The following is a 16,015-nucleotide window of genomic DNA, read 5'->3' as shown; positions in this document are numbered from 1 at the left end:
ACTAGACTCTTAATTTCCAAGTTAAACAGGCCTTCATATTGCTACAAATAACCCATTTCCAAGAATCATTATCAAAACAAGAACAGTTTGTCCCCACTCCCTGCAGATAGCAATAATCTGAGGCTTTCTTTCGAGTCTTGTTTCAGTCTAATAGCTGGCACATTTTGCTTTGACTATTACTGCTATTTATTCTTCTATGATTTTAAACTGATATGTAATTTCAGAAAATTGCTCAGATTCTTCATTTGATAGCTCTTATTTCAAAAGTCTATTAGATGGTAGCCTAACCCTATGGACCACATGGAAGAAAATTATTTCGTCAGAATTGCTTTGCTGCGTAAAGAAATGCCATCATCATGGTTTAAGATGAGTACTGTTCCGCCATTACTCACTTCAAATGTTAAATTGCTCTCTGAAGAGTTACCTTGAAATTTCAGAGAATATCACTTCTCAGTGTGCAGTCAAATCCATGTCTACTATACAAATGTGGCTGAAATAGGTGAGACCATGGTCTAAAGTACTGTTCAGTATGAGGAAGAGTGAGAGAAAGAGAATATCAGAACTGACCTGAGGCATATCCCTTTGATCACATTATGTAATGTGCATCTCCATTCCATTGCCAGTTCACAGAAGATGCAACTAGCAGTCCCAACAACAGGGTTTTATACTGCAGAACTTTACAGAGCAAGCCTGAGCAGCGCGTGCTTTTAATGCTAGCAAATCCATCATAAAAACAGGCACCTTAGGGGCAGTTTGAGGTTAGAGCACTTGAAATAAGGCAACTGAGAGTGAAGAGCAGGCAATCTTTTGCCAGAAGGCAGACACTGTGTGTGACATGCCCAGTCTGTCGGTCATTAGATCCAGAGCACATTGGAGATTTCACCTGCTCCCATGGGCTTGCATCTCCTTGAGAAGACTCAGCAAGATGCTATCAGCTCACATCAGAGTTTTAAACTGTCGTTTCCTATTTCTATTTTTTATAGTCCAATGATTGGACAGTCCAGACATCACTGATTTTACAATCCTTAAAAACTACCAAGCACCTGATAAACTTCATTAAAAATTCATGAAGAAGGAGCTGGAGCATCATATGTAACTGGCAGCAGAATCTTGTCTGTGAGAACTATTTTTAAAGTTTTCTAAGATTTCTAAGAGTTTCTAAAAGTTTTTTGTTTGTTTGTTTGTTTGTTTTCTAACAACCAGGAAATAATTTGAAAAACCAAAGGGCAAGAAACCATTGAAACATAGCTCTTCCATACTCTGGATACTTAATATTCAAATGATGGCAATTGCCTTTGTCCAAGTTCCTATTCAGATAAATGTTGTATATTTAAGTAAAGCAAAACTACACCCTGTAGTATCCGGCACCTCTGTGATACCAGAAGAGAATATCCATTTTTTGGACCAGAGTGATTCCATATAAAACTATTCAACTCTACATACCAGTGCACCCCCTGACACAACTTTGATATCAGAACTTCAGAATTTAGGCATTTTTTAGCATAGGCAGCTGTAAGCAGAACCTCTATAACTCAAAAGTGAACCTGCCCTAATCTCACTTTAGTTACTTGTCTTTTATGTGGATAGAAACCCAATGGGCCAAGCAAGGTAGCAATTCTAACACTTACAGGGCTTCACAGGTCTTATATAGGCTAATAAGAGGAGTACCACAGTGACCTCAGACTTTCTTGTTAAAGAAGAAAAACACTCCTAAGACAACATTTGCATTTGTTCAGAGAAAGGGCAAGACTGCAAATGAATATATAAACTGGTCCCTTGCACGTGAGAGCAAGGAAAAAGTTCTAAGTTTCAACTTAGAGTGCAAATCTAACCATGGTTATTCTAACTCTCAGACAAAATATTGCTGGCAGCAGGCATCACCATGTCTTCAGAACTTGGAAGATTCCTCTGTAACCAGTAGCAGAAGCTTAGAGGTCTAGTTTTACCTGTAAAAATATAGCTATATAGAAGATGTGGGTGTCTCATGAGTTGTGGAGGAGTTCTCTGCATCCAGATTCTTCATCTGTCACAAAACCAGCTGTAAATCTATTTGTGGATTTCATCTCTTGTCACACACTGAAGCTGCACTTCATTACTTTCACAGATCAGACAGGGAAAAAAATATAACATCAGAATTTTCAAAATCCAGTCATGAATCTAAACTTGGTTCCATTATAACCATTCACCAAGAGATCTTATGGGAAAAAACGTCAATATAGAAAAATATGTAAATAAAACTAAAAATACAGCATACTGAATGTATCATCAGGATACAGCTGTTTCAAAAGAAACAACTATGTTTTGATTATAAATAGATGTAACAAAAATTCTAAATTACTTATAAAGGCTTAATTCAAGCTTTTCTGGCTTGAACTAAATTCTAGGTTCTTACTACTTTTAGTAAAGATATCAGTAAATATAGAAGAAATTACTTCAGGCACTAGCTTTTGCAGCAAAGTCAATAAAAATACAAACCACCCTTTTGGCACATATGTTACAGTGGAGACATATGCTACACTAAGAAGATTCATGCCTAAGGGAAGGACTAAAGACACTTTTTTGTGCTGGCAAAAAAAAAAAGCTGTCTTGGCTTCCATGGGTTTTTCAGATGTGTGGCTTTCTCAGTTGTCTTCATCTATGAGGTATTTGACATCCCATGGCAAACAAACAAACAAACAAACAAACAAACCAACCACAACCTAAAGAAACTTTCAGATTCCCAAACAGCAAACATCAGAAGTTATACAGGTCACACAAACACTATGAGAACTGAGGTTAGGGATTAGTTTGGGACAGGTATGACATGGCCCCAATTCAGGCTGTTGAATAAAGGGCAGCTGACATAACAGACTATGGAGGAGAGCTTGACCTCTCTTTGAAATCTTGCTCTTGCCCGACAACAGCAATGTGCTGACATGTCACCATAGTGATAGGAATTCACTTACAGCGCCACAAACTGAAAGTGGTAGAGCAAGCACCTCTCCCAGCTGTCTGAGCAGGGCACACTGCTGTGCTTGGTCTGTCCCTGCTGGAAGAACAAGGGTGTCTTTCTCTCCAGATGAGATACTGAGAGCATCTGTTAAAAACATTATGATTTTACAGTTTATTAATTTGTATTAACATCCAAGAAGACAGCCTATGATCAATGTATAAAATCATGAAATAGAGATAAAGAATATTTTTGTTTGAAAATTATTTAGAGTGACAGCTTCCTTCCGTTGCTGTAAGTAATAGTGAAACAGAGGAAGCTAATGGAGTTTTAGGGGAAAAGAAAGATTTCTGTGACAGCTTGGTTTAGCAGTGAAGAATCACTTTGCAGAGTAAGAGTTCTGTCTTAACTCACAGTTTGGCCCAGGGATTGATGGTATCTGAATTGATTAATTTCTCTCTTCTAGTTTCAATTATTAATCTGTTTTTGCATTACATTTGAGGAGTCACACTCAGCTTCCTGGTCCCACATCAGTTGACATACAGCAGTCTTCACCAAAAATATTATGCTTTCAGTCAGACACAAATAATATTGATTGCCATCTTCCATGTTGGGGCTCTGGCTCTTATTTGAAGTAATTTCCATTTAGATATTTCACTAATTTCTTGTTTAAAGAAGAATCTCTTTTAACTACTTGCATTAGAGTTTCACGGTTCACCAAAATAACATAAAATTGCGTTAATTCTTCACAGAAAATTAACTTTACAGAAAAGTATTTTTTATCTTCAGTATATTCACTCAGTCAGTTGGAATAGATTAAACATGACAACAGTAGATGTAGTAGAGGACATTTAACAAAAAATTTCAAAAAATCTATATTAATATTCCCAGACAATTGTGTTATTCAGTATGAGTACCTACTCTACTGTAGTAATTATTATGTGTAATGTCACTATGTCCTTTTCTGCTTGTATTTCTCAACTTGCTAAAGGCTGAATACTGGAAGATTTGTTCATGTAACACAATAATATCCAAAACACATAGTAAGGCATACAAAGTAAAAATAACATATGCTGGTGTACATTTTCTACACCAAATACTCTTAAGCAAGATTAGGGTATCTCCCATCAAAATATGTGCATTAAAATTCTAGACATGTTGTAAGAGTGATTCAGATGGGTAGGGGCAGTTGAGAAATACAATGCAGTAGCTGTCTTATGTCTGAAGCGGGGTGGAGGTCTTCATACAAGTCTCTGTGACTATAGATGCTGTACTTACATTTCCTTTCAGCTTCTTCTCCTCAAAATCACCAAATGCAAAGAATGTTTCATGAGGAATGTGGGGAAGGCCCATTGGAACTTTCATTTTTACCATATGAAATGTTTCAGATGAATAACTGGTTTTCTATATCTTTAATCAGAGAAGCAGCATTAATCAATCTAATCCATTCTTTTTTTCCTTCAGGCTGTTGATCTGAACTATCAATGTGACTGGAGAAAAAATATGGTTGTATACTGTTCGGTTCAGAACAACTTATTACAGTCAAAAATAAACATCATCTGCAAAAGATGATAACACAATACTAGAATGTAAAGTAAAAAAGTGAAAGTGTTTGCAGCGTGTGATTTTGATATATTACATTTTGTCTTAACATGGATGGTACTGATGTCTTACAAGGTTTTTGGTAACCCACTGTTCCTGCCCTGTACAGCAAGGTCTACTAATCACCGACCTGCAGAAAGTTCTGTCTCCACTGGCTCGTCAGCCAGTAGTTTTGGCAGTGGATACAGCATGGATAGCGAAGGCAGCAGCAGTGCTACAGGAGAGAATAATCTATTTCCCATCCCAAGAATGTAAGGCTTTTCCTTTAATGTATTGATCCTCTGTGCACTATGTATAGCCCTTTCACTTGCCGATCATCTTTCATAGTTTCCTCTGCAGACCTGAGTCACACACTATACCTGGGGAGAATTTCTCAGAGCTCATACTTTTATTCTGCTTTGCTGAGCACTGAATAACCAACCAAACCTCTGCCTCAAACTCATGAATTTATTGCTGTCACACAGGGGAGGTACTGGTCTCAGTATTTAATGAAAGTATGTAGAGGTGATCTTCAGTTATGTTTTAAAATTACAACTTTTTTAGGCCTGAGAATGCTTAGTTTGAGTTTTCCGATTGACTTTTCCCAAGTTTTTAAGTTTGAGTAGAATTTCTCTGTTCTTCATTGGTAAAAGCTTTTGGCGATGGAGTTCCTGTAGGAATTATCCAGCTACTATGAGTATTTCTATACACCACAGTCTTATAAAATTATTTAATTTTCAAACATTTTATCCAATTAACCACTTCATGAAGTTTTGCCATGATTTTTTCCCTTCAACTTTGGCAGCATGCACCTTCACTTAGCAATTTCATCTGTGTTTCTTTATAGGAAAAAGTAATTTATCCTGATTGGCTTAATGTTTTTGGCTTAAAAATTTTATAGACTGACTGTTCTCAAAATATTAGTTGGTGGTCATTGCTCATTCATTGTTCGCAATAGTGGTTCCATGCTTTTCTCTGGGACACAAGTTTTTGCTTTGCTGTTATTAGTCACAAGAGCTTGATATAATCTTCCTAAAAAAGCTTGAACGAGGAAAATTTCATTCTCTAGAACTGTGACATTTTGAAGTATTCATTTTCTAAAATGAAGTTTGATGGCATTTATCTACAACTTATTAGTAGCTAAAAGGAAAATAGACACAAATCTAATATTTCAGTCTCCAGAATCTAGGAGGGTAATGTGAGCTCAGCTTCTGGGGTACCACTTGTTTAATGTCCATTGAACTTTTCACTCATGTTGTTCTAGGTTAAAATGAGTTACACTTCCCAGTGGCAAAAGACAATCTTTAATTGAATTTGACAGTCTCAACAGAAAATTATTTTGCCATCATTCCTAATGAGAAAAGCAAAGATGCATAAAACTTTTGTGCACAGAAACACAAGATGGAGCTCCGTAAAAGATTTTAGTGCAGATATGCAAAAATTGAGTACAAATAGTATCACTGTGTATTGTCTATCCATGTGACAGTACGTACAAGTTCCTTGATATTTAGCTGACACATTCACCAGTCTGTTAAGCCTGAAATCAGCCCCACTTCTACTGGAAAGCAGGAAGAAGTCTCCACGGCTTCAGCTTTTCTCTTACAGTAATTTGACTTTTATTTAATTGAATAAAATATTTCCAGCCCTCTTATTTTCTGTTAAGGGCTAGACTATCTTTTTTTAATTATTATGGCATTTTTAAAACTAACTGATTATATGCTGTTATTAGGCAGACACCTTTAAACTTACACAGGACATTTGTACAGAAAATAAATGCTTTCTTCTTCGTATTAGTCTCAAGGGATTTACATAGCGAAGTAATAAAAATTAATGACAAAATTACTGTTTACCATCAGAGACCTTTGGGATTAGTCCTGGGGAGAAGAGATAAATATTTCCATTTTGAATTCTGGATAAAAATTCTTATATAACCTGAATATATATATGATTGAAATTCTAGTCAGCATGTGCTTGATAATGACTTCAGGGACTTGCCTTGTATACTAATTCAATGTATCCATAAGACCAGAGTTCACAATTTGGATGTGAAGTGTTAGGTAGGCTAATAAATTTCAAGTGTCTTGGCATAAAAAAAAAAAAAAAATTGGTTATAAACTCCCTGTTTAGATTAAGTTTCCAGTCTCTCAGCAAAAAAAAAATGTTGGATAGGCTGAGTTTTAAACTCTTTACCCTAGTCCAAATGCTTTTAACCATAGCAATGTTTAGTAATGAAGTGAAATAAAATAATTAAATAGTGACACCGTGGGAATTGTTTGATGAGGTAACTAATTAGAATACTTGCCAATATTAAATATTGTTATAATTTCAAGAGAAATTAATCATTATATACAGCTATACACAGCTGAATAAACCTTGTGAAGTTTTTCTCTTTGGGATATATTTTTTTAAAAGACTCTTATTATCCAGTTGTAATACCCATGAAGGTTACTCGTTATCATCTCTGACAAAGACCAGATTCTGTATGCCTTTGTATTATGTAAGCATCTATACCAGTATAATGTGTATAGAATTACATTAATTTTGAATGCAAAGGTGAAAAACAACTGAACAATGTGTAAGGAATCAAATCCTAGGGAAAAGTAATTCTTGTATTATAATTGTAACATGTTTTATGAAGCATTAGTTCACAGAAGAAGAAAATAATAATTTTCAGTTAAAACTGAATCTAAAATCACTTTAAATCCTGTCGTTTTTTATTAAATTTTTAATTGTTTGTGAATTTGGACAGCTTCTATTGCTGCTGTGAAACATGAAACTGACTCATTGGTAGCAAAAAACAGCACTGACCCTTTGACCCCAGAGGAATCACATGCACATGAAGATAATGTTTTATATTCTCTTTCACAGCATTTCAGAGTCTTAAGGGAGAAAAACAAATAGAAACATAAATATCTCATAGTAGCTGTCATATTTTTGAGAGTGATTATATCCATGCCTTACAGCTTGCAACAAGTATGTTTAAAGATAGCTTATATTTTACCTAACTTATATTGCCTAAAAATAAACATCTAGATTGTAATCCAGGTTCTTTTTACATTCCGTGGAAAAAGAGAGGGACCTCCAGAGCATGATTTATTCCACTCACCTCAAGATTAATGTAAGACTCAGAACTGAATTGTTTCTTATGTTAAACTGTAATGTAAAATCAATCATTAAAAGAAGATAAAGACCACAATCGTGCCTTACCTTTGAAGTAATGTTTTGTAGACCAAATACCAATTTTGTGACTCCTTATTATGTGTTTCACTGTTTACTATAACAGGATAAAGGGAGGAGAGGAGCTATGTAGACTGGTTGCGAAATCCCAGGCTGATGGGGGGAGTAGGTAACAGACAGTATCTATAAGAATGTACAGGCTTAGCAAAAGAGAAAAAAAAAATAAATATTCTGAAGTAATTTGTTCAAATGGCAGTAGAAAAAAACTATTGTCCATATTATTTTCTTGAATTTAAATATATATATATATATACACACACACACACACTCTTAGATTTTAGAATACCTGTGATGTTTGGGTTTTTTGTACAGAACCAAGCCTCATTGGCTTGGGTGTATCATTTTCTTAGCTCTCATCTCTTTATGGTCTTCTTGACAACTATCACCATGTCTTTTAACAGAGGGAAGATGACCCAGAATGGACAAGAACCAGTAAAGCAGTCCGGAGTAGGATTAACCGATGCAGAAGGTAAAAAGAAATACAAACAACACTACAGTGGTATCCCGTGTTTATAGAATGGATATGTTTATTTCTTTTACTTGTTCTGCTATGAAAGATTAGTCTTTGCTCTCTTTGTATTGTATCTTAAGATCCTGACATTCATTTACTCTAAGGGCCCTTTACACATATCACCAATGTAATGAGTCTTCAGTTTAAATGAGAACAGTGTCTTACCTGTTTATTTAAAGTAATTAAATAGTTAGATTGCAATGAATAATATCCATCTTTCAATGTTCGTTGCTTTTTATAGTACTGAAATAAAAAAATATGAAGTATGGAGCTGACTCAATACTCATTAAATTAGAAGAAAAAATCCAGTGACTGTCAGGCTCTATTTTTATAACATTTGAGAATATTTACTTCATAAAGAAATTATTAAGCTCAGTGTCTACATAAAACATTAAGTTTAAATAAAATTCTTCCTGAACATCAGGATTGACTGCTGAACTTAGAATATAGTGAAACTCATCTGTTTGGGAAATCTTGAATGAATATTTTCGGTATGAATGTGGTGCTGACAAAGGAGGAGATATTGTAATGCTGGAACTGGAAACAGCACAACAGAATGGCCTTCAAAGTTTCATGAGCAATGTGATTATCTCTTTCATGTGTAATAATGGACAACTGCATGAAAACTAAGAGAGTGTTTTGTACTGATGAACATGTTAGGAAAATTCCATTTCCCTTTGCATATAAGGTATGTTCATTCAAGTGTATGCTTCTGTTGACCTCAAATATAAAACTCATTTGTCATTATCTTCATTTTATTATTAAAATAATAGTTTTAACATTTAAATGCATTCCAATGCAGTTTTGAGGTATTAATTCGTAAACTGAAATTTATATATATACAATTGAAGTTAACTTCATGTTAAGTTCAGTTCTAAAAAATCAACATTTTTCAGGTTTCTGCAATCTGTATACATGGGGAAATAATTGCTGTTGCTATATTTGAGGTAAAAGGGGTCTCATGTTCCGCAGATTTGAAGAAATCAAATTAGAATTTGAAGGTAGAAATATAAAACCATTATTTCAAAAGCAAGAATCCTTAACTGTGTATATACATTCTACTACATCTTTCAATACTTTGTATTAATCATACAAAAAATCCAATTTCACCTGCTAATCAAACTTTAATTTGCTCAATGGTATTTTTAAGTATTTGAAAAAACAAACTAGTTTTTAAAAGAAATGGTGGGATGAAAATGGGAAATCGGGAATTTTCCATTTTTACTTTGTCATGATGTGTTTTATACAGAACGATAATTGTAAACAAATAGCTTTTCATCATTTTGTTCATCATAAATTGTCCCTAAAGTAAGGTCTTGGATGATAAATTTCAGAACCTAAAAATACAAAATTATTTAATTTTATGTTTGTGTCATTAAAAAAAACTCAAGCCCAAACCAACAAACCCAACCAAAACCCCAAGCTTTTAAAACATTCTAAAAGATGTGTATATAGAATTTCATCACTAAAATTACTTCTCCACTGAAAGTAATTTTTCTGCTCATCTTCAAAATCTGCAAATAACTCAATAGCTGCAATTCCCTCATTTTCATTTATGATGCAATTCACCTCTCCTAACTTGAGAACTTTAAAAGTTATAACTTAAAGTCTGATAAAATGAGTGATTCTTACTAAGTGTTGGTTTCTCTCTGTTGAGAGAAGATGGAGCAGACAGCCTAGATTTTAGTGTCTGATTTCTGGCTGGCTAAAATGGGACGGATCAATCTCAAATGATAAATTAAACTAAAAGCTGGAAAACAATTCAAGAGCATTTCAGTTTCAGCATGTAAATATAATTATCTTTCAGTGAATTAGTTCAGAATTTAGAGGAACTGAAGTTTAACTGAAAATTACTTTGGTATTATGGAATTATTGTGGTATTCTTTTCATAGATGAACAAAAGTGAATGAAAATCTTAAAGTCTTAAAGATCAAATTATATCTTTTCTGTAGTTCACTTATTTGTGTTGTGAACCAGATGAGCTCTGCAATTAACTGGAAGCAAATATTCATTCCCATTTTTCATGAATTTGTAGAGAGCTCCCATAGCTGACATCTGTATTCTCATTTGCAAATGAGGATTTAGTGCTATACTTAAAATCTTTTCATACTAATACTATTTTTACATTTTCGAATATTCTTAATGGATAACTTCTGTGAAAAGTAGCCTGTGGATTACTCTCTTTAAAACTGTGTGGAATAAATTCAATTGCTTAAAGATGCGGATCTACTGCTACTTGAAATGTTTTGGTCATCCAAGTCATTCACACAGGCCTGGCAAATATAACAGGGGACTTTCAGAAACAAGGTCTTTAAGACCAGTAGCTGGAGGCAAAGCAACCTAGGACTCTAAAATGACAATGAAAACTGGTTTCTAGGCAGCTGAATCAAAACTGTAGCAGCAGGGTTCAGATTCAGCTCACAGGGTATGACACCATAATTTAGGGATGTACATAAGTGGAATCACCAGGGAAAAATACCTTCCTTTTGTAATTGTTTACCCACTTGAGAAATGCACTAATGTTTTGTTGGGAATAGTTTTTGTGCTATTAGGGTGTATCAGTTAACTTATAAGTAAATATTGGAAAACAGTACTATTTACTTTGCTGACACAACCAAATGATCAATATAAATAACTGGGAGTATTGCTATGATAATCTTTGTTTCTCTTAACAGATCATCTTGTCATATTCTGTATTTTCATAATAATAATATAAAGTAATTCAGAGTTTTGTTCTTGGACACTGTGTTACAGTCATTTTTATGATATGCATTGCTGCATGCTGTCTTACACTGGACATTCTGACCTGAGCAGATAAAATACTTCATCTTCTTAAACTTTAGTAAACCTTATGATACATATTGTGATCTTCATTGAGTTATGCAAACCAATTTCTCTATTCGTTTCAGAAAGTGCAGTATCTTTTGTTTAAAGATTTATTACATGCTATGGAATATTACAGACATTACGGACAAAAAACTTAATTGCGTTCCGTGTAAGGATTGAAACTAACAATTAAAAGCACATGATTAATATCTTGATTCAGTCGTAGATCATGATTGGTCTATTTGCCCTATGAAACTGATCAGCCAATAGATGCCAGATGGCATTTTCCACCTATTAACAATTTATCCAATTAAGAAGATATATGGGGAAAATTATTGTCATATATTTTAAAAGTCTGAATTTATGAGGTAACCCCAAGATGCCACTATTTTTAGTAGGTGTGTATATATATATATATATATAAAATTTTAATTGAAATATTTCACTATAAGGAAATTTTGGATCTTATAATTTTGAAGATGATATACACATGAAAAATATCATTCTTCTAAGATTACAGATTGAGGTTCATCTCAAAGACTTTTTTTAGGAAAGATGAACATGTAGGTAAGCATGGGCTTGCTTCACTCATTCAGTATTTTTTGGAGTGAGTACGACAGTGTTTCTGTCATCCTCTGTGCTTGGTGTCATTGTTAATATTTTCAGTCAGAAAATTGTAAACTTTGTATAGGAACAGAGTGGCTCCCCACCCACATCTTTCAAGAGAGTGGGTTTTTTTTAACATTTTTTGAAAAAAAATCCTGTCTAGTCCATGTTCTGAAGTCCAAAAATTTCTCTACAGAGTTCTGCCATGGCTCAGAGGCTCACCTTCTGACATTTCCAGTGGTCCTTTGAGCAACATCCTTTGAATATAGTAAAATGATGTCCTGTGAGCAAGAAATTCTCTCCCTGTATAAATGACTGAACCTGGGAAGAAAATTGCAGAATATTCTAGTAAATTCTCTGTAGGTGTATTTCCACACTATAGCAGAAGGAATAGATTTGTACAATTTCAAAATCTGATGATGCACACATACTTACTGAACTTCTGCAAGATGATACACTAGTGATATACACTCATTTACATAACCTTCAGTGAACTCTTCCAGGGTTTTCCTTTTCTCTGTGCTATGTATTTGCCTGAGTTACAGAATAAAAAACAAAACAAACAAAACACAAATCAAGCAAAAACAAGTTCTGTGATAACATCATGCTTTAACACACAAATTTTACACTACTGTGGTTTTGTTTTCATCTGTTCAGAGTAGTCTAAGCTAAAAAACACCCATTTGTTTTCTCAGCTTTTGAGCTTTATGGTTCATCAGCCTGGATTATAAACCAAGAAATTCAGTTTTAACAGTTTCATCACTAAACTTTATATTTCATTAATTAAGACAGTCTAATCTTTATTTATAAGAAAAATGGTTGAAATAACTCATAAACCTTAAAACAGCTAGGAGGTCATTCTATTAACATTTTGGAGGAAACATGCATTAACCTCTGCAAGTAAGTGACTGGCAATCATTTGACCTGTGAATTTTCCTTTATAGCTTTCTGAATAGTCTGGATGGAATACACCTTGGAGCAAATTATCTTGCAAACTTTATCATGCTTTCTCTTGAAGGGATACCCAGGAGTACTATGTGGATTAGCTCTCTTGAGTAAAATAAGGCATGAAACAAACTGATAGCACAGGCACAACTAAACATTAATTAAAATTCAGAAAAAAAAAATGTATTCTCCTTTTACATGCTGTTTAGTTAGTCTTGAGTTACTCTGTTTAAGGTGGAGGATTTACTGTGGTATGACTGAGAACAGACTAAAGGCTTGAGATGTTGCTTAAATCAACTTGCTGCATCTCTACACTTGAAAAATTCAGCGTTTTAATTTTTTTAACGCTAATGGTTGAAATATCAGAACTATAATATTAGTCCTTATGAGGATGTTCAGAGAGAAATGGTCTTAGTTTTGGACTTACAACCAGAAAGTTGTAAGTAAGAGGAGAAAAAAGACAGATGAAGGAAATTATTAAGGGCTAATCATGATAGTTGCTGAAATTTGCAAATGCTTTTGTCTGTGCACAAATATGTACTTTGATGTCTTGGTTAACCAGGCTGAAAATATGGGTTTTACTGCAAATGAGAAACTTTTATTGCAATTATGTGCATCATTAAAAAAAAAAAAAAAAAAAAAAAAAAAAAAAAAAAAAAAAAAGAGGACCGTAAGGTCATATTAAAATATGATACTTAATATTCATGGAGGTTATAATTAAAATTTAACTTCTTGCTGGATTAAAATTGAGGTGCATTATATTGCCCTTGCACAATCAGTGGTGACTTTGAGTAAAACACTGAGACTGGGAATAGTGTAGGATAGAGATCAGGTTAAATATTAGATTTATGTAACTTTGAGATCATCTAAGACTTTACTTCTTTCATAATCAGTCTAATTTTTCGATCTGTTAGAAGGTAGCTTCTGTGAAACATCTCATCTTATGTCATCTAATATGAATAACAGAAAGACATATTTAACCATTTTTACCTCACAAGCATTTTTCTCTTTAATTGTTCTAAAAAGAAAACAAAAAACAAAAAACAAAAAACAAAAAAAAAAAAAAAACCACACCAGAAAGGAAGTAAACATTGCAACATTTCTAGAAGCTTCCCCCACGAAGGTGCATAAGGGAAACCAGATGATAAAACATCCAGTCACTTGTTTTAAATGTTTGGAATAAGTTCTTTGTTATTTGATGGAGAAACACTGTAATTTTAGGAATGAATATTTTTTAAAAATGTGATAGAGAGACTAAGATGAATCTTTCGGTTTTGGACAAGACAGATTTTCCTTAATTGATGGAAGGAAGCAGATTTTCTGGTGGTTTGATGCCAAAATAAGTTGAATTCCCATTTTGGGGAAGTCCTGAGAAGCTCATGCTGGAGGATCTGCATCTCAGGAGAGAGGCAAAGGTGCCCCACTGCCACCTCAGCAGCCCTTGGATACCAGGAGCTACAGGACAAATGTCAACTTTGCTGTAAAACAAACACCAGTTATCATCCTCATAGCAGCCAGTTACTGGCAGAAAATGGTTTCTGGTGTGCCTCCAGAGAGCAGCAGCACTGCATTTTGGGACTACATCATCACTGTCTGTGGGGACTGGTACACCACCACTTTAGGCCAGTGTTACAAAGCATATCAGCACCTACTTAATGTACTACAATTTGCCTCTGCAGATATCTAAACCTCCTCATGGACTATATGATGAGTCTAAATACTCTAGGTATTATAAATAAACCCTTAACTTTGGTATGTAGGAAATTCTCTACTAACATCTAACAATTTATTTCTAATGGTTAAGCCAACTGTCATTGCTGCATTTCTCCATCAGTCACCAGAAAAATTATAGTAGATTAATTCTTCCAGAAGGCTCAACTATAGAATGAAATAAAATACAACATGCAAAATGAGTAAAGTGGGAGGAAATTTAGACAGAGCTCATATTTGTTACCAATACTTAAAGATGTGTGATAACTTAATTGAGAGAAGCCCTGCAGAGAAGGACTTGGGGATACTGTTAGTTGGGAAATTAGACATGAGTCATCAATATGCATTTGCAGCCCAGAAATCGAATCATATCCTTGGATGCATCAAGAGAAGTGTGGCCAGCAGATCAAGGGAGGTGATTCTTCCCCTCTACTTCATTCTCTTGAGACCACCTGGAGCAGTATGTCCAGCTCTGGGGCCCCCAACTTAAGAAGGATATGGACCTGCTCTGGTGGGTCTAGAGGAGGGCCACAAAAACACACCTCTCCTGTGAAGGGCTGAGAGAGTTGGGGTTGTACAGCCTGTAGAAGTCTCTGGGGAGATCTTATTGTAGCCTTTCAATACTTAAAGGGGGCTAATAGAAAGAACAGGGGTTTTACAGGACCTGTAGTGACAGGATAGAGGGTAGTGGTTTTAAACTGACAGACAGTAGATTTAGACTGGACATAAAGAAAAAATATTTTACAATAAGGGGGGTGAGACACTGGAACAGGTTTCCCAGAGAAGTTGAGGATGCCTCATCCCTGGCAGTGTTCAAGGCCAGGTTGGACGGGGCGTTGAGCTGCCTGATCTAGTGAAAAGTATCCCTGTCCATGGCAGGGGGGATGGAACTAGATGATCTTTAAGGTCTCTTTCAATCCATATCATTCTATGATTCTATGATATGAAAGAGGTGACAATGTTTATTGAAGGGTTCAACTCACAAACTACAAATGCTCCTGTACTGTGTGAGTGGTATTCTGGGAACAGTTGCACATTTGAGTAAAGGTGTTTTGCAGTTATAGAAGTAGAAACATTTTTATCCTTCAACAGCAGTTTCTGCTGTACCTTTGACTATGAGCTCCAGGCAAACACATCTTAGTTACTTCACCCAGTGTTTTGTTTTGAACAGATACAGTCACTGACTCCGTGGCAGGAGAATTCCACTTTTCAGTTTCTTACCTTTGTATTGAGCTTCAATTACTGAAGCAACATCAGAATGTCACATGTATAGTATCGGGTTGTAAGAGTCTGAGAACTACTATTTCCAAGGAAAATTGAAGGTAGGATTGTATATCATACAACTTCTCACTTCTATATTTCTGTCAGCAAGAGACTGAATAGACAGAGGAATTGTGAATCCACATGCCCAAGGGTACTAGCAAGAGTTGTCTTCAATTAACCTACAAATCATACACTAACTTGTGGGGTTTTTCATTAAGTTAAACTGAACTTTATCTTTCAGAAATAAATTTCCTATCTCTTACAACATGATCCCTGACTCATAACACACTCTCAGTACATAGATTAGCAATAAATGATCAAGTCAGAACCTTCACACTTTCACAACAGAAGAGAATTTATATTATTCTGGAATAGTTCCATGTTTCTGCACCAAGGCTCAATCCAAT

The 16,015-nt window shown here is 34.8% G+C and overlaps 1 protein-coding gene across 1 annotated transcript in view; it reads left to right on the top strand.

The window, feature by feature from the left end:
- Positions 1-16,015, top strand: part of PCLO (piccolo presynaptic cytomatrix protein) — a gene marked incomplete at its 5' end in the record, with an annotated part of 357,264 nt that overhangs the window by 299,670 nt on the left and 41,579 nt on the right. Inside the window, 2 exons of the mRNA XM_026868016.1 lie at positions 4,641-4,782; positions 8,149-8,216. Of these exons, the coding sequence (XP_026723817.1) occupies positions 4,641-4,782; positions 8,149-8,216 (210 nt within the window). The remainder of the gene's footprint in view (positions 1-4,640; positions 4,783-8,148; positions 8,217-16,015) is intronic.

Source organism: Athene cunicularia (assembly GCF_003259725.1).
Source record: "Athene cunicularia isolate RWA chromosome 1 unlocalized genomic scaffold, athCun1 chr1_part2, whole genome shotgun sequence".
Classification (NCBI taxonomy): domain Eukaryota; kingdom Metazoa; phylum Chordata; class Aves; order Strigiformes; family Strigidae; genus Athene; species Athene cunicularia.
This window is presented reverse-complemented; position numbering and strand designations above follow the sequence as displayed.